This window comes from Vanessa tameamea, chromosome 15 (genome assembly GCF_037043105.1).
Source record: "Vanessa tameamea isolate UH-Manoa-2023 chromosome 15, ilVanTame1 primary haplotype, whole genome shotgun sequence".
Taxonomy (NCBI): Eukaryota; Metazoa; Arthropoda; class Insecta; order Lepidoptera; family Nymphalidae; genus Vanessa; species Vanessa tameamea.
In genome coordinates, this window is record NC_087323.1 from 5,530,035 (window position 1) to 5,551,616 (window position 21,582).

Genomic DNA, 21,582 nt, shown 5'->3' on the forward strand with positions numbered 1-21,582 from the left:
AATATTCGGTTAGACGAACGGCAAATAGACCACCCGATGGTATGGGATGTGGTGACCGACGCTCATAGACATTGGTGCTGTAAAAAATATTAACCATTCCCTATATCGCCAATGCGCCATCAACCCTGTGAGCTAAAAAGTTGTCCCTTGTATAAACGTAAATTAAACTCGTTCAACAGAACATAGTTCTATCTATAATATAATAAATAATATGAATGTCCTTATTCTTGGGACTTATGTCCAAAATTAATGAGAAGTTTGTAGAGGTTTGAAATTTTGAACTCATTCCTCGTAGTACATTAATCAATTTCATCACCTCCTAAACCACATGAAGATATACAAAATGTTTCATTATATATAACGAATATAACTTCGAGATAAGTGTATCAGAATATATGAAGTACGTGTATATATTGATGCTTTGTGCCACTAAGGTAAGAACTACTCGTGGAACATTGCAGCATTGACTAGCTGAAGAGATACGGAGGCTGCTTTGCCCATTGCCCACTTCACTGGCAACCGCCGACCGAGACGCATGTACCGAGAACTTACTCACCGATACCTAAACTTACCGATAGTTTTCTCGTGTTTTTCATATAGTGTTCTATACTTTTTATTCACGCTATTCGTCTTTGTTTGAGTGGAGTGTAATTAAATGACACAGGGGCAAAAAGTGTCGGCCTCTGAGTGCATCTTTTGTGCAAAATGGTACCAAATATGAGGTGAGTGGAGTAAGATTATTGTTTACTTTTTTTATAATGTGACTGAAATTATTGTTATTCACATTTTTAACTTTTTTTTTATAAATTAATTTGATAATTGTACGGCTCAAGTATAAGTTTGTGACACATGTAAATAAAAGCGGTTACAGTGCATATCACTAGTCCATTAATAAGTATATACGTACATATATTCATTAAATAAAGAAATAATGTGCTTATATCGTATCGGATAATACATACTTTTTTATATATCTTTGTAATGCAGATCTATCAAAAAGGTTGAATTAGATGTAGTAATTTATAAAAAAACTTAAACATTTACGATGGGTTGAAGAATTGTGATATTTTATATTAATGTGGATTTAACATAACGTATGGTTATAATTATTTTATGTCCAGTGAATAGCTTGTTAGGCTGCAGATCGCGACGTCCCAGGTACGAATCTCAAGTCAGATTATTAGAAAAAAAATGGGCTTTTCTTTTAAGGAATTCTAAAAACTATCTGGAGTTAGGAAGTAGGCAGTGGTTATGTTCACCAATTTTTGCACTTGAACACATAAAATAAAACAAGTAACTAAGTGCTAAAATAATTGATAGTTCGAGTGGCGATTGACTATGCCTTTTGCCGAGTATTGTAGTCCAACAATTTTTTTTATTACAATGTGATCTACGAATAAATTTCACCTTTAAGTTTCTGAAATGCATCAAATAAAAACCATAAGCAATTCGTCAAAGTTTCGCGGATACTGATACAGAGATATTTTATATTTATATCCACAGATAAAAAGATGTTCAAGCGCGGTGTCAGATAGAGTTTAAAAGGCATAAAGCTGCCGCGAAAAATTATGTTTGTACTAGTTCTGTGACCCCGCTACGCTTCAATGGAATAAATGGCGTCGATGATTTGCTTCCACAAATTCTTAATATAATAATTTGGATATCAAATAAAAATCAGTTTCAATCTTTCTTTGTGGTTTATTTGTAAACTGTTTTATGGTAATCAAATCTTTTATTTTCTTAGGTCAGTCTTTGTTAGGTTTCCTTGGTTTATCTTTTTGAAAAGTACTTTTTTTTTTTAAAACTGTACATAGTTTAAAACTAAGTCGATTCCCGTTGCCTTTACATCTAGACCTTTTAAACTCTGCAATGAATTTTAATGCGGTTTTCATCAATAAACAGAGTGATTCAAGAGGAAGGTTTATATCCTAATACATACATATCGTAGTACAGAAAAGCCAAGAATTTAAACTTTAGGAAAGCCTAAATTTTTCTTTTATGTTTGTTCTTAATCTAAACGTTGTACATAGATGTTTCGTTTGGTACAACTCTTTCTTATTTTACTAAAGATTTTTCAATAAATAATATAAAATTATTGAGAAAAATTATATATAAAAAATAGATCAATAGATTCCGCGCATTTCGGGGAAGGTTTTAGAATAAAATATGGCAGACAACGCCTGCCTGTAATGATAGTGGGAACAATAATTGTATAAGATGTTTAATTGTATAGTAAAAAATTTTTTTTTTAAATATGCTCATTATACTTTCTACAATTTATTTTATTTGTATGCATTGCATTAAAAACTATTTAGTGTGTAGTTTTATTTATACAATTACTGATTCATTAGTAATTAATGGATTGTTAATATTTTGAACGGTGAATAACGTATGAATATAATGAGTCTGGCGTGGAAACAAAGTGTAAAACGTCTGATGTGACCCGACGCGTGCGTTAACGGTGCGTTCCGGCTTTGATCAAAATCATAGTCGTCACTTTTACGCTGATCATGCTAAACAACTGTTGACTTTTATGAACTTCCATAATCCATTCAATTCAAGGAACTGGTGTTACTTCTCATCAAGAGTGAATTATATAAGGGCTATAATAGGGGCCGAACTAGTGACTTACATCATTCTTGACATTCACGGATAAATAAATGGTCACAAAAGTTTATTGTACGTAAATCATAACGTCGCTAGAATGCTACACTCGGAGGAACTTAGGCTGTAAGTGTACCCTGAATTTGATTAATACGAAGATAAAATATGAAATATTTTTTTTATTTTATGACAATATACAATCTAAATAATTCATAAATAAGTCTGTGAGATTCATAGGACTAGATTAGTTAATTGCATTCCTAAAAAATATTACATACATATAATATGTCATCATCTAAAGGATAACAGAGACGACTGTTTGGATGGACATCGGCTCCTTTTTAATCTACAAGCTATTCTTAAAAATCTTAGTGAGAAATGTTTAAAATTTACTTAAGGTAATAAACCATTTTGATGTATGTAGGTCCTTCATTATTGTGAGCCGAGATGGCCCAGTGGTTAGAACGCGTGCATCTTAACCGATGATTTAGGGTTCAAACCCAGGCAGGCACCACTGAATTTTCATGTGCTTAATTTGTGTTTATAATTCATCTCGTACTCGGCAGTGAAGGAAAACATCGTGAGGAAACCTGCATGTGTCTAATTTCAAACAAATTCTGCCACACGTGTATTCCACCAATCCGCATTGGAGCAGCGTGGTGGAATATGCTCCAAACCTTCTCCTCAAAAGGGAGAGGAGGCCTTAGCCCAGCCGTGGGAAATTTACAGGCTGCTAATGTAATGCGATGTAGGTCCTTCAACATTTTTATTATATTATCAACATTGAAAATCCTTTACTTTGAAAACTATTTATTTTTTTACGATAGTGTTTAGACTTAGATCTGTCTCTATTAATTATATATTGAATAACAGAAAAATTTAATATATAAAAAAATTAAACATAGTGATATTAGATTTAAGCGCATTGATAACATTTAATCAGTCGGTTATTGCGGACTTTGCTAAGCAATTACACAGTTAACCTTTTGATAATCTAAAATTACTTCTTAAAATCTTTCATATCTTTAAATATAATAATATTGCATAAGCAAACAATTATAACAATTAATAACCTTACATAGAATTTCGAGTCCGGAGAGGATGCAGTAATGAGGCCACAGAGATGTTGTAGGAAGCGGTGCGAGGTCACTTCCTGTCCAAGCCGATTTCCATTATCTATTATAATATAATATAAAAAATGTAATAAATTTGCTGTTTTCATGAAACTGTTCCGTTCAATCCGCCTCAAACATTCTGTGGATTGTCTCCATTAAACTCTACATTTACCATTTCATTTTTTTTTAATGTACAGACCTTTTTCAGGCAGTGATTGTATCCATAAGTACGTACATACAAATGATACCTGTATATTTTTATACAAGATTTACTAATTAACACATTAATTAATAAAAAAAAATAATGAGAATTCGTTTTTAACAGATAAGGTGAAATTAAATTTAATTCACACAATATGTCTGGGTTTTACAAGCTGTGTGTACTGTTCTTATATACATTTAATACGTTCCTTTATATTCTGGAAAATAAAGTTCTTAAGGGGTTATTGAAATCTGAATATCTAAGTACAGAGTTTTGGTCTCAGCAGTTCGTTCTCAATATGTCTCATCAAAATAATTTCAAACTATGCTTTGTTGGGCGTAAAAATCTTGTAATCGCCGCTCGAACAAAAGACATAAACGAGCGCGTAACGTCGCATGCGCAGACGCCGTTTTACAGAAAGTCACCGTTACATGTTTTATTTATGCATTTAAGTTATACAAGGTCGTGATATAAGGCTATTGAATCATTTTGTAGTTTGTAAAACGTTATCGTATGTAGTTTAATATTGTCATATTTTGTGATTTGACTAGTAAAATCGTCATTGAAAATATTCTTTAAATTTCTTAACATAAGAAATATTAAGAAATTTAAAAGTTTATTTTTTAACAAAAGAACAAATACACTTACTTTGAGTAATTTTGTTTGTTCTCATTTACGCTTCAACGCTCAAAACATTGATGCTTTAACCAATCGATGTTTTTGCATAAGTATGGTTTGAGATGTAACAGATAGCTCTTTATTTCGAACGAACAAGTAGCATGAAGTCTATGCGGACGAGTAAAATCGCGGGAAAAGTGTAGAAAACAAATTGAATCTGACTTGAATAGATTTTTGTAAAACATTTTTAAAAAATGTGTTTTCTATTTTAGGTACACAATATATATATATATATATAAAGATATTTTATTGTGTTCAATATATCGATACTATGTCGATAATATATGAAATTGTGTGCAAAATTACAATCAGTTTAATGGAAAAGAAACTAGTTTACAATCGCTTGTAAGATTACGTACAACATTATTAATTGTTTAATTAAAATTAAAAAAAAAACCATACATTTTTCTTACTATTTGAATTAAAATAAGTTAAAGTTAACTTTTTTACCGTTCGATAACGAAAACGAATACAATAGATCAAGCGTAAGTAATACCATAAACAAGTGGATCTCGAATAGAAATTGAAAATTACACCATGTCGTTTTACCATCGATAACGGGTAAGCCAGATCGTGTTCACGAACAGAGCCATTATAACTGAGCTGTTCAAAACTATTTGATACTATTAATTGCAATATTTTGATGAAATCTATTAAGTATTGTATATTATAGAAAATTGTAAATTCGTATTTTATTCAAGGAAAACAATGCAAAGGTAGATTTTGCAGAGGTAGAGGTGAGCACTAATTATTCACCGACCCGTATAACCTTTTAATATTAAAATTGTATTTAGAAGGTTAGGGAAGGCTTGGAGGCCTAAGGTCTGGTCTTCTTAACAGGCCATAGCCCAATAGCGGGACACTCACGGGCTATTTTTTTCTTTACTTTATTTATTAGTAATTAATTTATTTTATTTTGGAAAACAAAACGGGGCAAAATTTTACAGTAACTATTTAAGGACTTTTTACCATTCAATCTTTTAACTACAGGAATTCAATTTAAATACATCCGTTAGCATGTTTTATCTTGTTAATTACATTTAGTCAATGCGATACTGTTAAGGACACAAAGGCTATGCTTCAATAGACATCACAGGTCACTGACTGTGCGTCTGAGATATATCAAAAAGTGAGACTAAGAAGTGAGGCTAACCTAATGAGATGAAGGCAATCATGTGGAAAATTAGATAATGTTATATGTCAATAATTGATTGAAATAGTTGATTATTCAATTACTTTTATTGAATAGTTTAAAAAAATGTCCGAGCGACATTTTTGTTCTATGTTAACAGCCACCAGGACGCATTTTTTACAACGTTTACAGTTTCTTTTTACTTTTAGGTACATTGAAATGTATACCTTGATCATGTACCGTTTTAAATTACTTTTTTTATTACGTATTACGTACGTCTTTTGGTTTTATTTAAAACCAAAAGAAAAAAATACAATGGAATTTGTAATATTGAATTTGAAGAAGCTATTCTTCTACACTTTGAGTATTAAAATCATTCCCTATCCAATAGATATTTGATTTTCCAATGATGTGATTAGGTTAGGGCTTGTTCTTTGTGTATTTTTATTAAGATAATCATTACGATCAGAATTGAATCACTGCAGCTACCGCTCTTGTAAAACAATTTCATAGATCACAGTCCACGGTAATGACGCCGATATTGATTCCCTTGGTTCAATCTTCAGCCCTGTCATTACTCTGCCGTGTCTTTTGACCCATCATTACATCTATTATAGACAAAACCATGATACTATCACGGCACAAGCTCGACTTTTATTGGTTATCTTGACTTTGCGTGTAATACTAATAATAATAATACGATTATATTATGTTTGATTATATAATATATTTATTCGCACAAAGTAAAAGTATCAGTTATGAGTTCCTTTTAAGGAACAGGTTTAGTGCTCCTATGTCGGTTTCGCTGCGCGGCCGGCGCTAACGATGTTTTCCTTCACCACTGAGCAGATAAATTATACAAGATTAATTTATCTATGACATATATAGTTTAATATCATTTTAATTATTTAACTTATATATGTTTGTGTTGTTCCAGATTAATCACAATTTGCGGATTCTGCATTTTACATGTAAGTAAGAATCAATAATTTACAGTTTTAATTTATACTATAATCCTCGAATATATTACTATCCTAATATATTTTAATTATTCTAAAGGTAGTGCACACCATTACGCCTCACACACGCTTAGACTCTTCAGCGGAATCTGCGGAGCTGTCAACAGAGTCATTCAGTTCTCTTGAATCAGCTGAACTAAACGAGGGTTCTGGAGATGATCCACCTTCCTTGATCGCTACTAGCAAGGTAATAACTATAATTATTATCTAATAAAATCATTCCGACATCCTATCATTTTACGTTTAATATATTTATTATTCTACATCAAAAGTGTTACGAGATTATTTTTTTATTAGCTATTATACTTCAATGTTCATTTAACAGAATGAAACGAGAGAGGCACTTAAATCGGACGGCAGTGAACAGGATCCAGTAAGTAATTGTATTTTTTTTTAAGTATTTTTATACAACATAATTGAAAATGTGTTTGTAAAATTTTGGGACATCAAGGTACGAAAATAAGTACATATATGATTCATACAGTTTAATTTAAAGTATCAAATTAATAAAAAAACTACTACGTATGAAATTATTATCAAGTGAGAGCTGTAGAAATGACTATATTGTTAGGAATATAAATCATATTTGTAAAATGTAGTAAAATTGTCTATGTCTAAATCTCACTGTCTTTGATTACAATAGATAGTAGTATATATAATATTTGACATTATGCCAAAAGGCTATATTAGAGTAGAGTAGGGTATATACCAGGAAAGATTATACATTTAAATATTAAATATTTTCTAAAGATGCTCTTCATGATATACGTTTTGGGAGGTTATCTGGGGTCGGCGCAGTGTATTTATGACACTTCTTTATATCGTATTGATTATACTTTTACGGACGTTACTTGTGAATGCTTTTTCTGGTGATTAATTTTTTACCTCTCTACACGAGAGGTTTAGGTCGTAGTTAATACAGGTGCTTAACAAATATTTATTATAAAGGTGTAAAGTTTTACTTTATACAGTTTGAGTACTATAAAGTTTTGATTGTCATTAATTTAATTTGTCGAAGTTAAATAATAAAATAAAAAAATGTGTTAAGGAAAAGTATTTATTTTTTAAAATTTGCATCTCTAAAATCAAACTTTTTATCGTGATATTATATATTTAATATTAGTTTTGAAACATAGGTTATATGTTTATTGTTCGTGACATGGACATATTTAAGTAACGGCCCTAAAATGTGCACTATGTAGAGGAGAAATATTTCCTTCCAATTAATGAGAAGGCTTGTTCCATCAAGTTTTCATGTGTGGCAGAACATTATTTAGCACTTGCACGTTTCTTCACGATGTTTTCGCGCGTTAAAATTCATTAATGAATGTCTGAATTTTAACACACATTCTGCAGCAGTTTATCTCCGCACTTATTTAGCACGCATTGAGCATGTCCGTTTTGAATAAGATAAAAGATAGCTCGATGTCTAATTAGACTTGTCGCAAGTTTTACAACAGTTTGACAAGATGTTTTTTTTTTGTTAATTTACTATTGAATTATTTCATAGCTTGTCTGTCATAAAAAAATTGTGAACAGTTTGAGTTTAAGAAACAAATAATTTATTAACAAAGTAAAAAATGTCTTTTAAAGACACCGTAAAAATGTTATAGTGATTAATTGACTATCTAGAATAATTGTGGTGTCTTGCGCGGTACTTTTCTATAAAGCTTCACGGCTAATATGTGTATATCTCCATACAATACAACCTTGAATGAATGTAAGAGATGTATAACACTCGTTGGAACAATGAACCATCTCGCTGCATAAATACATAGCAGCGCTCTTTTATTTACGTCTTACCAAACATCTTGCTATGTGGCTCAATGTCAATGACTATTATTGTATAAAAAGGCTGCTTCTACAGAGCATGCCGACGATCGATCTAACTATGTTTTTTGCGATTTCTTTTTCAAGTCTTTCTTTTTAATATGTTATTAGTAGTACTTTAATAGATTTCAGTTGATGGTAACCCTTTATCCAAGCCTATGTAGGTACCACCCACTCGTCACATATTCTACTACCAAACGGCAATGCTTAATATTCGGTTTTTCCGGTTTAAATGGTGAGCGTATAAGTAAAATTACAGGCACAAGGGTCATAACTTCTTATTTTTGGAGAAATAAGGCTAATTTCTTACAACGCTAACGTCGATAAGTGATGATGGCCACTTACTATCAAATGGCCATTTTGCCAGACCACCTATATAATGATACAAAAGACTAGAATTTTTCTTTTATTAAATTACAATGTATTTTATTGACTTCAGAACGCAAAATATAAAAACAGTAATAGAAGTAAATCTTATCTAATAAATATATCTAAATGAAAATCAGGCAACCATACGACATTGTGGGTCTTGGTTTTTCTTGCACTTTCTAAAATTATAAGTTTCAATATATTGGAAACCTATATATAAAAAAGCAAAAACGTGAAATTCAAAATCAGGTTAAAATAATCATTCATTTCACGCACACTCGACATAAATTTAAAAGCTTAATTTTATGTGATTCACTCTATGACGGGCCAAATTTACCTGAAATTTAAAAAAATAAGAAAAAAGTGTAAATTGTATGAAGTTGTACGGGTATACTCTCACTTTTAAAATGGAAATATCTCGGAATTTCGCGGTTTGCTCTACAATTCCAATATAGCGGTTTCATAGCGCAAAATAGATATAAAAAAGAATAATAAACTATTTTACTGTACTGCAAAGTGTCGCTAACAATTAACATTACCCTTTCCATAAATTAAGCAAACAGTGATTGTCAACAATTTTTTCAAGCTGTTTTATTTTTGTAAACGAGTATAACTTTCGATAGAAAATATTAACAAAAATCTTATGAATTGTTTCAATGTTAAATTTTTAATTAAAATAAATGTCTATGCATGCCAAATATATAATACGTAGAGAGTAAGTACTAAGTTCGTGTATCTTTAAATTCAATTCCATCTTGTCAAATGACTATTCAAAAGATATTTAAAAACCTACTAATGAAAGGAAATTTGATAACCAGATTATATATTATAGTTAACTGATTGAAATAAATAATTAAATATATAATGCATATATTTTTAATTGAGTTAAGTAAAACTTTAAGTAAGTTACGTTAAAGTAAAAGAATAAGGTTCAGAATTTGGAAATCAAGTAGCTTATTACTTAACTCAACATTGAAATATATATCAGATAACAATGGAATAAAATCAACAAATGTTATAGTATATTTTATGCTTGAGGGAGGATGGTCCACGCATCCATTGCCCAACCTATACATGTAGCGAACAAGAGGCCAGCGGTTGTTTTATGCAATAAGTACAATAACATTGCGAAGGGCCTCTCTCATCTCATTTAGTTATGATGTTATTTTCCGTCCAGTAGTTATGAATTAAATTCAAATTTTATAAATATCACTCCTTACAATAAAAATTTCATAATAACTGTCACATTAACTATATTTGAGTAAAATGAAGTTAGTGGATTTCTATTTATCTATTTTTAAATAATGAGATCTAAACAAATATAATAATAATATCGGTATCGAGCCAATTGATTTACGATCAATCTAAGCTATAAATGTAACCTTTAAAGTTACGATTAAAGTTTTTTTAATTTTCCATGTTTTGAAACATTGTCTATAACTAAAAACCGCTTGACTTATTAAAAAATAAATAGTTCGTAATATCTATTTAGTTTTAGGTTTGGTAGAGTTCGCTTGATCGCAAGGAATAACAATTTTCTCTCTGGCTACATGGACATAAATTAAAAAAAATAAAAAAAAACACAGCGTATTATGTAGCCTTGAAAGTATAATCTATCATAATGTGTCAGTCCCATAAATAGACAAACAAACAAAGTTGATCTCCTTATACCTCCATGTGAATATAATAAAAGTTCATTTTAATTCTGAGATAGACAGATAATTACATCGTAATTTGAACAGATAATATGATTAACAAGTTGTAAGTAATCGCTGATCTGTAAAAGTTCCTTGATAGTTGAAGATTTTGCGAGTTTGATTAGATTAACACTATGGGCTCGTGAGAAGCGTCTGTCATAGTAAGTTGATCATTGCAAACATTGTTAAGATAGCCATCTCTGACCCGTCGGCAGCGTGTGATTGTCAGTTACTCGACTCACATTGCACGCCATCATAAGCGTGGACGCATTTTGTTTGCCCTACATTATTACCCTTCCCATGAAATTGTAAAGAATTAAATTGGTTTCGTTTTAATGTACTGCTAAATGAAAATAAAATTAAAAGTCAAGTCAAGTTTAAACCTGTAAGAGACCAATTATTATATTACTATTTACATTTGTAAACGTTTTTTTGTATGGTAATATTTTATTACTCTTGAAGTCACTCACGATAGTATCTAAATCAATTTAAGATAATTTAGCAAGTTATAACTTTAAATATTTTTTAGAAATATTTATTTCACGAAAGTACTTACAAACTGAAATCTAGTATTTAAAATTCTTTACAATGCTCTGAAAAGGTTAAACTGAATATTTTAAGTATTACAGACAATTGTTTCCTATAGGACACGATGATTCAATAATATAAGCTGTCACGCTCCCAATTTGTCTAATTTGTACCTGCAGATGAATAGATTTATTTTTTTGTATCGAAACCAATTTGCTGGAGTAGTGTAGCGACGGAACGTAAGTACTGCTGCGGCCGTCCACTGGCCCAATTTTCATAATGCGTGCAGCGGCTGCGGCGTGCGAACCGCCCTGGCACACTTTGTCTTACAATCTTCGATAATATTTTTTTGTGCAAAACTTTCATGGGGTCGTGACTGTGAAATGGTGCATTAACGACGGTAATTCAATACTTTGATTTTTTTTTTTAATAGAAAAACTAACTGATCTTAATAGTAAAATTTTATATCACTTATCGTATTTATCTAACGGCTTTACTTTCGAAAACTTTTTAGGTCAATGTTATGTTACTAATTTAAGTAGCGATTCTCGTAGGAAGTTGTACACATGTATGATTATCAAATGCAGACGAAGTCGCGTTTGCCGGAAGGACGTAGTTAGGCGCCTGTAGTTTTATCTCAGGGCTATCAAACGTTCCGTAGTGTACGGCTGTACGCGTCAAAAATCTTACCTCAACAAGACGAGTATCCGTGTTCACTTGATAATTATGGAAGGAAATTTATTCATAATTTTTAATGCAAATTATTTGAAAAGTTAAGGTCATAAACATTAAGGCAATGACCTAATGTATAACGTATTAATTATAATGTTATGTGACTTTCGGCAAAAAAAATACCATTCCATCTCAATCGATGGGAGTTCTAAAAGTCGGCTTAAGATTTTTTAATGTAAAGCATTAACCATCAGTAACATCAGCATGTAGCACCTGAAATATGTAACGTGGCGAAAGAAGGCCGGCCGGCTGGCAGAATAAAAATTATAAATCCTTCTGGATGTTTTGTAGTCGATTGTACTTGATTGTATTTTGGATATTTTTATAGTATTCATGTTTGTGGTAAACTACTTTGGGATAGTGTAACGCTTAAGACATCGAAACTGTAGTCATTCTTGAAAATTTGAGTTATTTCGTGCTATTTACATTTCAGAGTCCGAAAATCCCGTAAGTTTCTACAAAATAGGATAGACCCTACTCTTTCATATCAGGTCTATTATAATAGACGCCAGAAGGCTACGTAAGTCCACTCTCAATTATAATGGATATTTCCTAATCAAAGACGATCAGATTTAGACATAGACAGTTTTTTTTTTGTTTTGATATTTTCTTAACAGATATATTTAACAACGACAGCCTCGTTGGTCTAGTAGCCAGATATAAGCTCACAGCAGATCCCGAGGTCCTGGGTCGCTATGAGAGAAGGAATTGAGAGTGTACCTATATTTGCGCTCACATTTGTACACTATAATAAGTTCTGCTTAGGCTGGTTTCCCTTGAGATTGGCTCATCATCATAAACATAATCATATAACACGTTTTTTTCTCAGGTCGTATTCCTGTCTGACAAGAATGGTTATATCCCAGTTAGCATCAAGCCACGTTCTCCCGCAGTGGATTCAAGCTGGCGAGAACCTCCTGCCTGGGAACGAGAGTACAGACGACATCGGACAAATGGCAGCAGAGTACAATGTACGATTGTTTAGTAATGCACAAAAAAAAAAAACGAAACTAAATGCGTTATCCATCAATGAAATAATTGTATTTGAAAATATCTTAAAGATAAAAAAAATACGTAATTCTTTCATGTTTATATAAAAAATAGTATCGGCACACCAGGCTAGGCAAATTTTCTTTCATGTCTTCTCTGTTATATTAATTATTTGTCATATCCCTAATAGGAAGCCTGATCCTTAGCCTACTTTCATTGCATACACACAATATAACTTCTGTTTCGATTCTGTTTCAACGTATAGTTTTATTTTCATACATAACTGAATTACCGTTAACCTAAATGATAATATCGAAATTGTTAAACTACAAAAAATTATTTAATGTGTGACCAATTTGTAAACAGCGGATTTCCCATACATGCGAACTATTATGCTTGTTTTGCAAAACCGGACAAATTTTGATGCTATCAATAGACACACGCACTAACAGTCTTCCTTGCTCAATCTTTAATCTATCTTTTTATTTACGGGGAAATAACTTACTCTTAGCTCACGACTTAAACATAAAAATAAAAAAAAAATCGGTGTTTAAGAATAAAATAAATATTCTAAACTCTTGCTAGGACGTTTACATCTCATATCAACGTTTGAAATCTACACGCGTCTTTTATTACAATTAATACTGTTCTTCTTTTTTAAGATGAACGTATTCTCGTTAAATAAGTCAGATTTTTGATACAGATATTGAAGCAGAATGTCAAGATGACTTTATGAAGATAAGGGTTGGCTTCAATGGATCATTTAATGGACTTGTTTATTCAGCCGGTAAGTAAAACTGTCTTTAATATTAAAACTTATAAATAAAAATTTAAATAAAACCATTGTTTTGCAAATATAACTGACATATTCAGCTGTAAGACAATTAAGTATTTGATATTGCAGTAGAGATAAATATTTTTGATGTTAGTAGATTAGAGTGTCGTTTGACCACTAGTAAAGACAAAATGGTAGTTTTGTAATATCAAGGATAAAAGCTTGTTACTTCCAGTATTACTATTGTAAGCTTACTTAATGCGTATCGATGGTACAATAGTGGAGAGAGCTTGATATAAAGTAATGATCATCTTAATATATTTGATTAAACAGTAACTATATTATTTGACAGTGAGTCTGAATATGTGAGGGGTCTGTGCCGGATATCCTCACAGTAACTAACAGGTAGATAGAGTATTAATAGGTTAACAAGACTAAATACTAATTGTCTTATTAATAAAGTCGTAGTATCGACTTGGTATTTAAATATATACGAGTACATAATACTTGTACTAATAAGAATCGAACGCTCCGTCTGATGTTTTCACAATTTTTTTTATGTGCTGTAGCTATATATGTATTTTTTATACAATATTTTCTGCCACTTGTATTGGATTCATTTAATTAAGTATATACTAAATAAAAAAGAGTAATAAATGTCGAATCAATTCACCTTTTATATCCGTTATATTGACATCAAATGTTGATATGCGTATACAAAACAATCAAATTGTTGATGGTAATGTTCATTGATAGAGAATTCGGTTACCTACAAACACAAAACTAGAAAAAGAGCCGTAAAATTTTCATTTCATGTTCATTGGCTTAATAAGATTTACAAATTGATTGAATGGAATTTACACTGATATCTTAGATATTTATTGAATATTTGTGCAGTTTGTGTTATTAATCTGAAATCAAATAACGGAGTTTAATATGCCGTATTATGTAAATCAGTGGCAGATTTAAATATATAACGAGAATGCATACAGTTTTGCAGCCCTTTCGTTCGAGGAATAAATATTTTTTCCGCTATAATTTATTATTATTGATAATTCTAAATTGTCGAAAACAGAATGCCTTTGTTTTATTTTTTCGAATTCTTACAAGCTACTTATCATAATCGACGTTCACAGGTTATTCGTACGATCCAGATTGCATGTATATAAACGGTTCTGGTCGTGACTACTACGAGTTCTACATACAACTGAATCGTTGTGGCACTCTTGGAAGAAACAGTCAGCACGATGACACAAAGAAACATCCAACTGTGAGTATAGCAGGTTTCGTAATAAATATACATATATATACATACAAATTACAATTTTTTAAGATGAATAGTTCCAAACTTATATTAACTTTGACTTGGATGTTAGCTTTCTTAAATAGTTGTTGTGATTGATCCATAATTCAGTAAATAAACTTTCAGCTAAGTCTTTTTAGGCAAATATTATTAAAAGGAACAAAGTGTTTACGTTCGGGTTGTTATAAAAGTCTACTTATACACGTTTTATATTTGATGTAAAACTTTTCAACAGAAGAATCTGATGTGGAACACAATTACCGTGCAGTACAATTCTCTAATCGAGGAGGAGCTCGACGAACACTTCAAGGTGACGTGTGAATATGGATACGACTTTTGGAAGACTGTCACGTTTCCCTTTTTAGACGTTGAGTAAGTAATTTTAACTTCTTTTTAATAAACTTGTGAGCCGAAGTTTCCGGGTTCAAACTCGGGCAAGCACTTACTAATTTGTGTTAATAATTCATTTCGTGATCAGTGGTGAAGAAAAACATTGTGAAGTATCGTGTTAGAGCAGCATCCGTGAAATAAGTACCGAAACTTTCTCTTAAAAGAAGAAGTGTTAGATTAGGTGTTTTTCGATGGTCGTGGAATAAATTATCTTATTAATTACATAAATTTTAAATGTTTGCTTGTCTAGTCTTGTCTTAAATTTTATATGTTAGACATGTATCTTTTGACTACATTTATACACGAAGATGTACTTATATACTTATAATAAACACAGATTTAAAAACATATATAAAGTAAATATAGATAAAGATTATCCATTAAAATATGACGTCTTTGCATAATTAAAAAAAAAATACTGCTAGTTAGTTTAATAGTTTCAACTGAAAAACGGTAACATTATAGTCAATTAAAACGGTTTTGTTTATTATAAAACTAATTTATTTCTCAGTACTGAATTAAACCTGGCTCCAAAAAAGGCTAGAACAGGTAATAAATAATCAAATATTAAAAATAAATTATTTTTAAGTTAGATAAAGCATAATAACAAAAGGCCAGAAATCATGTCTAATGAAAAATAAAATGTAATGGAACAACGCATGTAATCGCAATGAAAGTGTGAGAAGATTTGCGTGTAAATCTATTGAACCGTGACATTATTTGTATTGAAAATCTCGTTAATAACATGACATCGTAATTTGATGTAGAATTTTAATAGCAATAAATTAGTTATTTAAATGTGACTCAAGTGTTAGTTGTTAGATTTCGAAAGTTTGCAATAAAGTTCATGTTAAAAAAAATCGTAAATTACAAACTTGAACGTATTGAAATAGTTTTTTTTTTTATTTCAATTCTTATTTTTATATAGTTAAGGCCTTGATGTTAATAATTCTTATGTAAATGAATGTATAGACCATTAGGTCAGGTATAATTAATTTGTTTCTTTTTTCGTATTAATAAAAAAAATCAAAAATGTAATATTCAATTTAAATTTTAAGTTGATGACTGACTTTATGACTAACATAAACATAATCAGCCTGTAAATTTCCCACTGCTGGGCTAAGGCCTCCTCTCCCGTTAAGGAGAAGGTATGGAGCATATTCCACCACGCTGCTCCAATGCGGGTTGGTGGAATACACATGTGGCAGAATTTCGTTGAAATTAGACACATGCAGGTTTCCTCACGATGTTTTCCTTCACCGCCGAGCACGAGATGAATTATAAACAAATTAAGCACATGTAAATTCAGTGGTGCCTGCCTGGGTTTGAACCCGAAATCATCGGTTAAGATGCACGCGTTCTAACCACTGGGCCATCTCGGCTCTATGACATCTTTATGACTACCTCTCTTTTATTAATTTATTGGGATTTTTGAGACAGGATTTTTGGTACAGACTTTGTAATGTTTATACATTTTAATATTCTTTTAAAAAGAGAAGGCAACGCAATGAAGCTATATATGTGAATACAAAGATTCTCCGTCAAATCTGCGCCGGGGAGGACGTTATTGAAATATTGACCGGAATTTTCCCCTGCAATATCCGTAAACATCAATTCTATCTTTAATTTAAAATTATATATAATACCTTTTTGGGGCACTTGTAGTTCAGCATAGAAATGTATAATTAGGAAAAACGACATCAATTTTTCTTTAGAGGTATATAAGTGAATTTTATATATACAACATTTTATTCCAAATATGCATATGACCCTATCAATTATGCAAATGTTCATACGTTACATTATACATTCTGATAGTTAAATCATGTAAGGTTTTATGTGATTTTTTTTTTCAGAGTAGCAACGGGTAATCCTGTTGTATTCACATTGCAACCGCCGGAGTGCTATATGGAGATTCGTTCCGGATACGGCGCCACAGGTGCGCGCGTCACCGGCCCAGTGCGGGTGGGCGACCCTCTCACCCTGCTGATATATATGAGGAGTGCATATGGTAAGCTTTACATGAATGTCAATAATCACTTTCATTTAAAAATAGAAATTTATAACTATACGTATATAAAACAGCTGTACACAGTACAAGTATATCAAATAATTGAGATGCTTTAATATTTATAAGTGACATAAATAATTAGGTGATAAATGTATTTTAATTGAAGTAGTACAATGGACTTCGTTCAAGTAAGATATACTAGCAATTTTATTATTATAATTCGACGAACTGGGAATCGATCAAATGATTTAAAAAAGAAAGAGAATAGAGGAGAATAAAAAATCTAGTATCCAATAATTAATAAGCAAACTAATTATATTTTTAAAGAGTAATATGAAATAAAAGAAAATTCTAAAATATTTGGCTCTTGCATAGACCATTAAATGTTTTATACTTTCTATTAACATATAAAAAATGCATTTTACACGCTATTCTGATAAAAAAGATTTTATTTAATTTATCAGAACGATTACGACCGATGTTCAATTATTTACCGTAACGAACAAGGGCAGAAAATTAACGGTGACCGATCATCGCGTGTTTGCTTCCTATTTTAATTCACAGATTTTCGATCGAAAGTTCATCGATCTCTTCATAGGAAATAGCTTGAAGCCATCGTCCCGATTAAATAAGTGTGTCAGTATAATTACGTGAAGTACATTTTTAATTGTAGATGGTTTCGACATTGTGGTCAACGATTGCTTTGCGCACAACGGAGCCGCGAAGAGGATTCAACTCATAGATGAATATGGGTGAGTATTGTTATATACCTTCATACGAGTTATTTTAAGAAAACAGAGTTTTAATAAAACTATTTTTGGAAGTAAATGCTTCGTGTTCTATATTATCTGTTAAATATATACCATCTATCCGCAATTTTTTGATCAAGATCCAAATGTTCTATCAAGCGGGTCGTCTCGCCTCTTTTAAAATATATATGTAGGTACATTTCATTCGGAATATATGTTACACATATGCATGTTGAAACATTAATTGGAATATTTAAAAATAACATTTAATTTAAATTCCATTATTATATTCTTAACAGACTGATGTGGTCTCATAATTTATTAATAGTAACATAAGATATGAAAAAAAAAAACATTTTTTTATCCAAACTTATAATTTAGGGACTTGCAATATTTATTTTATTATAATGTTTAATATAATTCCCTTACGAGCAGCTGTCCAGTGGATGACAAGCTAATCTCACGGTTCCGCGGCTCGTGGTCGGAGTCGGGCGTGTTCGAGACGCAGGTGTACGCATATATGAAGACGTTTCGCTTCACGGGCTCGCCGGCTCTCTACATTGAGTGTGATGTCAGAATGTGCCATGGAAGATGTCCAGTAAGTGCTTTGACGACGAATATTTTTATGAATTTAAGTTGATGCAAAATTATTAAAATATCCTCTCCTCTAGAGGAGACAGTTTGAGCTGATTTAAACTCACTCCGAAAATACGAGATGGTCGATAGAGTTATAGGGCACGTATAGATTTTCATCCGAATCATGCAGCTTTCCTCACGATTTTTTCCATAACGACAATGGAAAATGAGTAATTTATATTATAAATGAAGGATAATAAATTAAATTTTTGTTATTATAACTTTCGATTAAAATTTACTCTCTTTAACTACTGGGTCTTGTCGGTTCATCAGAAACAAAAGTCTACATGAGACATTATTTTCTATTCATTTACATATATGATATCGTTACATTTGTTAGAAAGGGTAGAAACTCTTGCTATCGAGAATTTATTAGGAAATTATAATTTCATATAATACTGACCAATATTATATTTTGAATTAAATTAAGTTTATACAATTACAATTTTACAATTAGAAGGCTATGAGAGTATGGTTTACGCCAGAGGACTCAGTAGTAATAATCAGTAGTGTGTAAATGTAATTTAGTATAAATTGTATCAAAACGAGACTAAGACCTCAAAAGTGATGATTTGTTGAAGATGATGTGATGAAGTGATGAGTATGTAGTTTGACTATAGCTGGGCCCTTGTTAAGGTCGGACAGGAAAGTATTACCAACTCACCAGATATATTTATACATATATATATATATACGACTATCTGTATTTCTGGATCAGAAATATATATATTCGTCTGTCAGAATACGAGTACAATGCATTTTTCGATTTGTACTTAATTATACCAGACAGAATTAGACCAACATCGACAAAAACAGTAAATTTGGTTTAAGTCTACTTAGTTTAATTTTGTAAACAAATACAAAAAGCAGAGCGAGATTTTTTCGTGTTTTATTTATGCATTTAAATTGAGTTCCGTTTCAACGAATAAAAGTAATGCCATGCTCTATTGCGCATGTCGTAGATAGTAAACGACAGGTGGAGATTGTGCAGGCCATGAAGAAGCTTGAAAAAATTAAATCATTGCGTTTCGAGCATTTTAACCATGAAAAGAAAGAAAAATTGGTTTAGTTAATGACCGATTAATGTGATACGATTGCCCTGTTTATCAAAGATTCGATTCTTACTCGAAAGTCGTAGACGTTTTATGAATATGTATATATATATCAAAGATGAATTATTGTAACCTATCCCGAAAGAGAACTCTAATAAACACGCTAAATTATTATTTTGTAACCATACGAATATCAATAATTAATGTTACGTACAACAGATAAAAATGTGATTCATTCTTATAAACTTTTTAGCATTTAGTGTACTTACTTTATTTATTAAAATGTTTCAGTCACAGCCTTGTCACTGGCGTAACATGAAGAGCGTGCGTCGTCGATCCGCCGACACGGAGACGGCGAGCGTCGCGCCGCGGCTGTCCGAGAACATCTCGCTCTTCCAGTCGCTGCGCGTGCTGCAGGAGGGGGAGGAGGACGACACTGTGGCCGGTGAGCACCAGTACATGTATACTTGGGTTTTCTATAGTATAACTGTATACAGTAATAGCTAGAAACTATATGGGCCACCTGATAGTAAGTGGTCACTAACGCCCATAGACAATGGCACTGTAAGAAGTATTAACCATTCCTTACATCGCCAATGCGCCACCAACCTTGGGAACTAAGATGTTATGTCCCTTGTGCCTATAGTTAGACTGGCTCACTCACCCTTCAAACCGGAACACAACAATACTGAGTACTGTTATTTGGCGGTAGAATATCTGATGAGCGGGTGGTATCTACCCAGACGGGCTTGCACAAAGTCCTACCAAGTAGCCGGGCATTGGCTTCCTCACCTTGCCTTTACGAAAAAAGCTTGCACTTCATCCATTGATCCACTGCGAATTGGTGGAATGCACTTGGTATTTGAAATTCATATTTCATGCGACAAGATAGTTCAAAATTCGAATGTTTTTGTGTGAGTTCATCGTTATTTTACGCAATATCTTCGGCGATTGAAACCTCATTATAATTATACTTTTATTAAAGAAATTATCTTCTTTTTTCTTGTTATTCGCTATCCTGCATCTTCCGTCTGGGTACCTACCACCCAATTATTAAATATTTTACCGATTAATACCATTCTATTTCGTTTTGAACCAGAGTAACTATAGGCATTCATAAGGGTCACGAGATCTTAGTTCAAGGTCTGTGGCCTATTGGCGATGTTATGAATGGCGCGACAATTCCCTACGGCGCCAATGTCTATAGGCGGTGGTGACCACATACATCAGGTGGCTAAAAGATCCAAGCATTAAACATCAATGTTAAATTATAAATGTATTTTGCAGCGATAGAAGGACAGACCTGCATGAAGACATCCTCATTATCGGCGATGATAGTGTCTTGCGTGGTGTTGGTGGCAGCGTTGCTAGCGGGGTTACTGGTTGCCGCACGCGGCTGGCGGCGCGACCGGCAGCGCAGCCAGCCAATACATGCATATGTTCCTCACAAGGGACGGATCAAATAGCTTTCATATTTATTACCAATAATAATGAGATTATAATATTGTATGTCATGAGTGAGTGATTGCGATACGTCCGGAAAAGTAACCGAATATTGAACATTATTTTTTGGTATCTTTTTACAAAAAAAAGTAAAACAATTATTTATATGTATTTTATGTGTGCTTGGAGTTCATGCTTTTAGTTTTAACAAATTCGAATGTGGTTTTACATGATGGGTGCGACAGACCGACATATTTCAGACTCGGTGACGACGGAGATTTGGAAAGTGTCATTGTTTGGAAATTCAATTATTAAATATATATTGAT

General features: G+C 31.9%; 1 protein-coding gene across 1 annotated transcript; it reads left to right on the plus strand.

Moving 5' to 3' along the window:
* The first annotated feature begins 518 nt into the window (after positions 1-518).
* LOC113399076 (uncharacterized) lies at positions 519-21,338 on the plus strand. Its single transcript, XM_026638109.2, has 13 exons — positions 519-722; positions 6,669-6,702; positions 6,791-6,937; positions 7,076-7,123; positions 12,736-12,877; positions 13,600-13,683; positions 14,808-14,941; positions 15,210-15,346; positions 17,221-17,375; positions 18,049-18,127; positions 18,560-18,722; positions 20,104-20,257; positions 21,100-21,338. The coding sequence occupies exons 1-13, from the start codon at positions 706-708 to the stop codon at positions 21,276-21,278; spliced, it is 1,473 nt and encodes a 490-aa protein (XP_026493894.2). The 5' UTR covers positions 519-705; the 3' UTR covers positions 21,279-21,338.
* The last annotated feature ends 244 nt before the right edge of the window (positions 21,339-21,582 follow it).

Bases quoted from the DNA above. Each gene is read 5' to 3' on its own strand.
- LOC113399076 (XM_026638109.2), top strand. The intron at 12,878-13,599 runs GTACGATTGTTT...TTTTTGATACAG, and splicing joins AAATGGCAGCAGAGTACAAT to ATATTGAAGCAGAATGTCAA. The intron at 17,376-18,048 runs GTAAGCTTTACA...TTTTAATTGTAG, and splicing joins ATATATGAGGAGTGCATATG to ATGGTTTCGACATTGTGGTC.